Raw genomic sequence first — 9,784 nt, 5'->3', positions numbered from 1 at the left:
TGGACGTGGCAGCAGGGGCGCTGGCAGAGGCATCGGCGGCAGGAGCGCGAGCGGCGCGGCCCAAGGCCAGGGCGCGGCCAACACGTCGAGGCTCGGCGACCTGGGTGCAGCCCCCCTCGGCGGTGCCGGCCTGGCTGCAGCCCCTCTAGGCGCTGCTGGCCTGGGCGCAGCAGGGGCGACGCGCACCAACAAGGTAGGCACCAGTGGCCATGCCCGCATCTCTAGTCTTCCAAAATCGGTATAATTTCTTCGCTCGATTTCTTCCATTGCTGCTGAGTGTATGTATGCTAGTCAATTAGATAATTTGTGTTGTCATATATGCTTAAAAATATTGCTCCACATAATTGTTGATTAGGGTGATTATATGGAATGGACGGATGATTATAATCACATTGTATGTGAGTTATTCGCTGAAGAAGTAAAGAGAGGGAATAGGCCAAATACACATTTGAACACTTTAGGTTACACTGAACTGTCGGGAAGATTTTACCAAATGACCGGAATCAAGTTATCAAAGACACAAATCAAGAACAAGTGGGATAGGTTGAAGAATGATTGGTCAATTTGGCAAAAGTTAGTGCGGAATCAAACTGGAACCGGTTGGGACAATACAAGAGGAGTAATTAACATGGAAAATGAATGGTGGAAAAAAATGAAAGTGGTAAGTATTGTTCTGTTCACAAGTTTTGGCTGTTCATCTATGTTCCCAATACCTCCTTGTTGTTTTGATTACCTTCCATGTTCAAGACGTGCCGGGTTCTGGAAAATTCAAGAAGAAAGTGCTGCAAAATCAAGACTTCCTTAGAGAAATGTTTGGTGACATTTCTAATGATGAAACTGATCATTGGAACCCGACGAGTGACAATCCTGTTATACCCGATAGGCAAAAAGACACTAAAAACATAGATGGAGCAGGAGAGGATGAAGAGGAGGACGATTTGGTGCATGATTGGTCATATAGAGAGAAAGAGGATGAGGAGGTTCAGGAGGTATCTCCTGCTGTTGGAAATAAAAAAATAAGAGCTCGTGTTGTCCTAGAGGTTCCTAAGAAGCAAAAGACAAGTACAGCTCTTTTAATTCAAGAACAAATTACAAAGATTGCTGATTCAGTCGAGTTTTTTACATCAAAAAAGCAAGCTGAAGTCGTTTCTATCAAAGAAGTGATGGATGTTGTCTTGGATTGTGGGGCACAATATGGTAGCAATGAGCATGACATTGCTACCCAATTATTTGTGAAAAAGGAACAAAGAGAGATGTTCTTGACCCTTCCTACTAGAGAAATTCGTTTGAATTGGCTGACAAGAAGGTACAATGACAAGTATGGGAATTGAAGGCTTTGAGAAATGTTTGAGTGTTTTTTTTCAGATTCTTGCCATGTAGTACTATTTTTTATTTTATTTCAGTTTTCAGATTGCTACTAGGGAGTACCTTGTTGTTGAGTACCTTTTATTTCAAATTGTATTTCTACTTGTAATTATGACATCGTTACTACTACTACTTGTATCCATGACATTGTTACTGTTATACTTGTATCCATGACATCGTTACTATTGGTACTTGTTATTATTTTCAGATGTATGACAGTGAGAGTGATGGTTCAGAGGAGTCAGATGATGATAGTGTTGAGTTTTGGAACTTGGTTTTGTGTGGTGCTAAAGTGGCAGAGAAATATGTTGAGCTCTACCTTAACAAAAATCCACCAAGGATAGCGGAACAAAGTGGCATGGGCTGGTTACAATATGTCTTGAGAACTCTAGGTGAATGTCATTCTTAGTTGCGCATGCGCACGGAAATATTCATGGATTTGCATAATTTGTTGGTGTCAAGGTATGGACTGCAACCATCTATGCACATGAACACCTATGAGGCTCTTGCAATTTTCTTGTTCATATGTTCTGAAAATGAGTCCAATAGGAAATGTCAAAATCGTTTCAATCACTCAGGTGAAACTATTAATAGGAAATTTACTGAGGTTCTAGAATCTTTGATGGAAATGGCAAAACATTTTCTTGTTCCAAAAGATGCAAACTTTCGTACTGTCCACAAAAAGATAGCAGATGATAGGAGAGCATTTCCACACTTCAAAGACTGTATTGGTGCTCTAGATGGGACACACATTAGGGTATCTTTACCCCCTAGTGAACAAGTGAGGTATATTGGAAAAATAGGGATAGCGACTCAAAATATCCTAGCAATTTGCAACTTTGACATGAGGTTCACTTATGTTTCTGTGGGGCAGTCGGGGTCTGTGCATGACACCACTGTGTTGTATAATGCAATGAAGTTGGATCGAAAGTTCTTCCCACACCCTCCCAAGGGTAGGTAATTTATGGAATTTTTCTACATTTTCAATTTTACAACTCTAGTACTTATTATCTAAACATATCATATACTTTTATTTGTAGGTAAGTATTATGTTGTTGATGCCGGATATCCTAATAGATCGGGATACCTAGCACCATACAAGGGTGAGAGGTATCACTTACCCGAATGGCATAGAGGTGTGGAACCATGGTCTCCTAAGGAAAAGTTCAATCATATTCATGCACGAGTTCGTAGTGTTATTGAGAGGTCATTTGGAATCTTAAAAATGAAGTGGCACATTCTCTATAAAATGCCGATGTATCCATTATGGAAGCAAAAGATGATACCAATAGGGCTCATGGTGATCCATAATTTCATCTGTGAGCATAACAGTGGTGATTTAGACTTTAAACGTGTGGAGCGTGATGAAGATTATGAGCCTATAGTACCGGAAAGGTATAACAAGTATGTAGTGCCCTCGGATGGATCATCTCCAGTACCCGATGCACCTACTATGGATGTTTTTCGTGATGCATTAGCAACGGCTATTTCTCAAAGTTGGATGTAGTATGTAGTAGTAGTAGATCATTGAGACTTAATATGTAATGGAATTATTTTGAAATATTTATGAATATTGTAATTTGTACTCACTATATAACTTTCTATAACTTTCTATTAGTACTTTATTATCTATTTATAGTGTAGTGTTATTTTTTTAATTAAGCGTTTAGATGAAAAATACATAAATAAAATCATCTCATATATCGTTCAAAGGCATAAGGGTCTTTTCCAATCCAAATCTCATTTTTCTGAAGCTGAAGTTGGTCTGCTAACCAAATACTTTCAAAAACTCTGCAACTTCAAAGCTGAGCTGCTCTGCTATGAAGTTCATGAAGCTGAGCTGATTTTTGTGAAGCAGAGCAGTGCCAAACAGGGCCTTAGTCACGGGTTGTGGCTCCATCCGGGACTAAAGGTAGCCTCCTATATGACCCGGCTCCCCTTCTCCCTTCTCCCTTCTCCCTTCTCCATTCTCGATCTTGGCCACCGTCTCTCCTATGGGCCAACATCACCGACGCCTCTACATCCACTGTGCCGATGCCTCCACACCCCTGCGCACGGCCATGCCGGTGCCTCCGCCTCCTCCTCTGCGCTACGCGCCTCCGCCAGCGCCACTGAGACACACCATCAGCGCAGGATTTGGGCCGCCACACCGGTCCAGCCGTCGACGACATCCAGCGCCCCCCGACCTCCTCTGATGCCTCCTCATGCTCGTTGCCTACAGGCCGCCTCCCGTTGTCCTCCGCTCCGCATCGGGTCCGGCTGCCGCACCGCTGCTCGGGCCTCCTCTAGCAGGTGCGCAACGCTGTGCCCCTCCTTGCTGTGGCTCGCTTTGCCCCTCCTCCGGCAGCTGTGTCGTCCCCTGCATTGCAACCTACAGCGCCGGCCGGCGCAGCGGTACTGTGTGAGTGTGCTTGCGCGTGTGTTTGTGGGTTGTGCATGTGTGCGTTTTGTTAGGTTAGTTGCTTGAATTATTTTTGTATTTTGTATGTTAAGTTGTATGTTTGTAGATTTAATTAGTTAGTTTTATATGGTTTAATTTGCTAGAAAAATTAAATGGCTTGTGAGCAAAATCATGAAGATTTAAGAAAAGATTCAATTTTTGTTGGTTATTATTGAAGTCTCGAATGTATGTATATATATACATGTATACATATATATATGGCCTGTTCTAGAACATTATGAAATATATTTGTCAGTGTTTTTAATAAAGTTAATTAGTTTGAGTTTTTTTATAAAGTCAAGTACTTAGTATTTTTTTATAAAGTCAATTACTTTGAGTTCTTTAAAAAAGTTGTTATATATACATGTAGACTTGTAGTTTGTGTCATTTTTGCGACTTACCAGTGACTTTAGTGACAAACATAGGTCTTAAATTTTTTAATGTATATATTGCATAGTGACTTTAATGACTAGAAAAAATTCTAGAAATTTGTATATTTACTTTAATGACTAGAAAAATTTCTAGAATATTTGTATAGTGGCTATTGTGACTAGATTAATTTGTAGAAAATTGATAGTGACGTCAGTGACTAGATTAAATTCTTGAAAATTTCATGTATATTTACTTTAGTGTATATTTCTAGAAATTTTATGTATAAGTCCTTAGAAATTGTATAGGGCTGATCTAGTGTTATTTTACATATGTAACTCTGAAGTCTATTGTTACCTATGTATAGATTCTTAGAAATTGTATAGGGATGATCCTTAGCGTTATTTTTCATGGCTAACCCTTAAGTCTATAATTACTTACGTATAAGTTCTAAGAAATTTTATAGGGCTGATCCTTAGTGTTATTTTACATTACTAACCCTAGAGAAGTCTATTGTTAATTACGTAGAAGTCCTTAGAAATTGTGTAGTTACTTAGTGTTAATTATTTTACATAAATTTTTGATTTTTTTCATATGTATTCTATTACAAGTTAAGATGGACCCAAGAGAGGATGAAGTTGGTAATCAGGTCCTAATGAACATGATTGCCGATGGTAATGTCGAAGAAGAAGAAGCCGGTGCTGATGCTCATCATCATGTCAAAGAAGAAGAAGCAAGTGATGATGATGCCAGCAATACCAACATATACCTCAATATGTCCGGTGACGGGATTGAGCAATCCGATGATGGTGCTGATCAACAAATCGAGAATGTATATATATCTAACATTTTCTTCTTCTATATGTATATATATATATATATGAAACAAGATAGACAATGACTATTATTGAGCATGAATAATAATATATTTTTTATTTGTAGCCCTCGGCATCAGAAAAGCTTAAAAGAGGCAAACGAGGCCCGACCAGAAAATTGGAAGGGCGATACATTATCACAGAAGTGGCATATGATGGCGAACCCATGACTCCCGCCAATGCTGCAGGGAAATACATAAGAGAATGTGGATGTCTTGTGTGGGACCATATCCCGATCAGCTTTATGTTGTGGAAATCCAATAATACAAATGAGCAAAGTGTAGCGGTGCCTCAAAGAGATAATGAACAGCTTTGGCGTGAATTAAAGAATAATTTCACACTTTCACCAGAATATGAAGAGTTATTTAAGGACTGAACCTTCAAGAAGATGGCCACATAATTTCAGACCTTCAAAAAGAATTTGTTTAAGGATTATATCAAGCAAGGGAAAATGCCAACATTTATAGGAGCACTTGAAAAATAGAAGGACCACCAAGATGCATTTGTGGCATATAAGTGTTCGGAGCTTGGTATTCAGTGGGTGCAAAGGAACAAAGAAAATGCATCGAAGAAAAAATATCAGCACACTCTAGGGCAAGGTGGCTACAAGGTCGCAATTCCGAAATGGGAGAAGACGGAGCAAGATTTTCTTGCTAGAGGTATCACATCTGCGACCATCAACTGGCCTGAACGTTCTAGGAACTAGTTTTATGGTCATGGCGGAACCTTGAACCCAAAGAATGATGAGTGCATTTTTGGCGAAAGAATTCAGCGAGTAGCCATTAGACTACAGGAGGCTATAGAAGCAGTTGCCCAGAGAATATTCTAGTCTGATAGAGAAAAAGATGAGCTGGCTTATGCCCCTGAGAATCCAAAACATTCAGTTTGAACATGAGGAAAAGGCGTGATTCCGTGGAAATATAGGTTCAGCCAATACATCGACTCTTACAAAAGCTGACAAAGAAGGAAGAACAAGGAGCAAGAGTGCTTGAGAAGGCTCAAAGAACAGTTGTTATCTAACGATGCCAGAATGGCGGATGAAGTGAAATGACAAGTTGCCATAGCAATGAGTCAGCAACAGCAATCACAACCGGCTTCGGTGCCTAATATCAACGAAGCTAATGTGTCTCAGCGAAGGAGCAGCTGTGCTTCCACGGAGCTCCCTGTTGATAACGCAGTTGAAACCAGCCAGCAGTGCTATCCTATGGATGATATCACTCAACGGACACCTTGTGCACTGCAAAGTAAAAGCATAACCTTCACGGTTGGCTACGATACTGTTGCGCCAACCCAACCAGGAGATGTCTACCATGGATAACCGATTCCTGTTGGATACGCTAAAGTAGGTGTGGAGGAGGTGTGCCAGGATTATGAGACGCTCAAGCTCGACATTCCTAGAGGTGATGGGGAGATGACACTAGCACAGGCCATTCAGGGCTGGATCCTGTGGGAGAAGCGCAACATCCTCCTCAAGCCTACTGATCAGGCATCAAGGCCAGCATCTCTGCAACCTCCTCCAAGGGCGCGCAGCATGAGTCCACCATCTCCGCCACCTGCACCACAGCATTCTCCTTCAAGGGCACCTACCATGAGTCCACGGTCACCTGCTTCATCTCCTGGGCAGCCAGCTTCTCCTCAGTCACCTCCTCCTAGGCAGCGATCTCCTCCTTCACCTCCTCCGCCACCGGCAAAGAAGCAAAAGCAACCGCTAAAGAAGCAATCATCAGTTAAAGAGCCTCCGAAGAAGAAAGTGCAGACAAAGAAGAAAGCTATGGAGCCTGCTAAGCTACCGTTGTCGGTGTTTAACCGGCTGCCCACCGTGGATATACCCAAGGTGGTAAGTTTTGGGTGAGGGGACGCCGAGATCAGGAACTCGAAGGTGCAAGGAACACAAGACTTAGCCAGGTTCGGGCCGCACGGAGCGTAACACCCTACGTCCTGTATGGCTTGTATTGCCTTCCGTATAGAATGAATGACCTAATGATCTTCTGTTTCGAGGGGGTCCCTGACCTCCCTTATATATCCGAGAGGCCAGGGTTACAAAGATGCTAACCAACCTTTGCTGAGGGATCCTACCAGAACATGTCTCGGATAGATCCTCTCCGCGTTGGTTAGCTCTATCTCCTATTTAAACGGGATAAATAAAAGATAAACAAAATGAATAAGAGATAAGACGAACTTAATCTCTTAAACCTCCGTAGACTACGCTACATGCCCAGCCCGGTAGCCCGGGTCTGACAAGCCCCGAGCTCTTCGTAGCTGAGTACTGCAGGCTTATCGAGTACTTTCGAAGCAGTCTTCGACTTCTTCCGAAGCTTCGTCTTGAAACCCTGCTTCGAGTACTTCCTTGGCCGCATCGAAGCTATGAGGTGCTCATGCCCCGAATTTTAGTTCTGTTATGGTGTGCGATTGAAAAATCGCACTCCATATGGAGTAGCCCCCGAGCCTCGGATTGAATCGGAGAATCAGGCTGAGGGTCCCATTAATTTGTAATCCTCCTTATCCTTCAAAGAAACTTGAAAAATAAGTAGTCGATGCCACGTACCCCGCAGCCCCCGAGCCTTGAATCCAAATCCCACGAAATTGGAGATAAGGGTCCAAAAAATCGTGGCATACAGGCTAAACAATGACACTGTAAGGGGAGACCAAAGTGATGGTACAAATGATGCAATTAGACCAAAGATTCGAAAAACCCCTTCTTTCGGGCTAATTGGCCCTGAAAAAATGATTAATCAAATATTCAATCTAATCAGACCACCAAGTGACCCCTCACCTTCGAAATATTCCACAAAACGACTCTTGGTCTTCTGAACAATAACTTTTCCCCATCCCGCAGGTTACTTAACCCCGCGGCCATAGGAGGGAAAATTGTGCTTTCAGTCCGCATTCCGCCAAAAACCACCAAAACCCCAATCTGAGCCGAACGCCGCCGCCACTGCCCAAGGAGATCCTCCTACTCCAACTTCCCCGCCCCTCTCCCTGCAGCCCCCGAGCATCTCGTGGCATAGCGCATTGGAGATGGCGCCTAAGAAGTCGGAGATCGAGGGGAAGAAGAAAGCGGCAGAACCATCAACCGAGGAATGGTCACACAGTAAGCGCTCCCTTAACAATCTGAACAAACTGGTTTCCGAGGGGTTGCTCCAAGAGAAAAACCTTGTTAACTGGCGCCCCTCTTTCCGTGAACCTGTCCCCATGGAGAATGTCGACGAAATCGTCACATTCTTCCATTTTGCCGAACGGGGATTGGCCCTCCCCACTTGTTCTTTCTTCCGCGGCCTTCTTTACTACTACGGGCTTGAGCTCCATCACCTCAACCCGAATTCCATCTGCCACATCTCCATTTTCATCCACTTTTGTGAAGCATTTCTCGGAATTGAACCCCACTGGGATCTATTCCGCTTCCTCTTCCGCGTGAAACCCCAGCCAACCACGAAAAAACTCGCCGTGGTAGGGGGCGCCGGCATCCAACTGCGACAGCAGGCCGGCGAGAAATACCTTGCATATAGATTCCCCTCCAACCTTCCTGGGTGGAAAAACCTCTGGTTTTACATCGAGAACCATACTCCCCCCCTGCCGACGAAGTCGAGCAAACCGCCCGTGGTGAGGGGGGAGTGGAACCTTGAACCCTCCGGCATGGAAATGATTCAAGTCAAGGAGCTGCTGGAGGCCATCGATGCACTGAAGAAGGAGGGGGTGACCGGCGCCTCCGTCATGTTCTCCTTTTACAAGCGCCGCGTCCAACCCATCCAGCAGCGCTGTAATCTGGGCTTCGAGTACACCGGCCCCGCTGACCCTTCTCGTATGTGCACAGAAGAGGTACCCGACGAAGTCGCGCTCCAGCGAGTTCAGCGGGTGCTGCTGGACGTGGACGCCGTGCCATACGTGCCCACTCTGTACTCCGCGCAAAATCCGCCCCCGCCGGTGAGTGTTCGACTTCTTTTACTGAAGAAATCTGTTACTGCGCCGATGGTGTACTGAAAAACTTTTCTGCAGGGGCACTCGGAGTTGTACTGCAGCTACCCGCCGCAGCCGGACCTCCCCTGAGCGTATCACCTCCTCCCCTCTGCGGTCGTAGCCGCCAAGAAGGCTCGCCTTGCTGCGGTTCAAAGCTGCAATGAGTCCGCCGAATGCGCGAGCCCGCGGGCAGGGGAAGAAGCCGGAGAAGGACCGCACCCGGCCGCCGCCGTTGCCACCAAGACAACTCGCCCTGCTACGGTTCGAGGCAGCGGCGAGTCCTCCGAGTGCGTGGACTCGCCGGCGAGTGAAGGAACCGAGGGGGGAGCGCGCCGGGAGAGCTCCTCCGACCAGAGCTTGGAGTTGGCCGGCGCTTTGCCACCGGTGCCGAAGGGCCAGCGGCAGATGCGCAAACGCAAGGCCAAAGAAGTCGAGTCCTCCAGGTACGGAGTTGTTGTTTTGGCCAGTTACCAAGTTCCAATGATGCCGAACACTAACAGCACCCCCTTGCAGTCTTCCTGCTCCACCACCCGGATCTGAACCCGAAAGGGTGGGGACAGGCCCCTTCGACGTCGCGGCGGTGACAATTGCCGTGGCGGAAACCCCTCCATCGGCCGGCCAAGCCTCGCCATCAGCGACGAGCGTTCCTCGGCGGGCCTAGCGGGTGAAGAAGGCTGCCAAGAAGAAGTCGACACTGTAAGTTTTGCTTCAATCGCTTGAAAAGCTTGACCGCGCCTGCGTGGATAACCATGTTGTCGATGTCGCCAGGGCTGCAAGTGCG

The 9,784-nt window shown here is 45.3% G+C and overlaps 1 protein-coding gene across 1 annotated transcript; it reads left to right on the top strand.

The window, feature by feature from the left end:
- The first annotated feature begins 364 nt into the window (after positions 1–364).
- On the top strand, positions 365–1,331 carry LOC112898225 (L10-interacting MYB domain-containing protein-like). Its single transcript, XM_025966592.1, has 2 exons — positions 365–665; positions 748–1,331. Exons 1-2 carry the CDS (start codon positions 365–367, stop codon positions 1,329–1,331), a joined length of 885 nt encoding a protein of 294 aa, XP_025822377.1.
- The last annotated feature ends 8,453 nt before the right edge of the window (positions 1,332–9,784 follow it).

Source organism: Panicum hallii, chromosome 6, assembly GCF_002211085.1.
Source record: "Panicum hallii strain FIL2 chromosome 6, PHallii_v3.1, whole genome shotgun sequence".
Classification (NCBI taxonomy): domain Eukaryota; kingdom Viridiplantae; phylum Streptophyta; class Magnoliopsida; order Poales; family Poaceae; genus Panicum; species Panicum hallii.
This window is presented reverse-complemented; position numbering and strand designations above follow the sequence as displayed.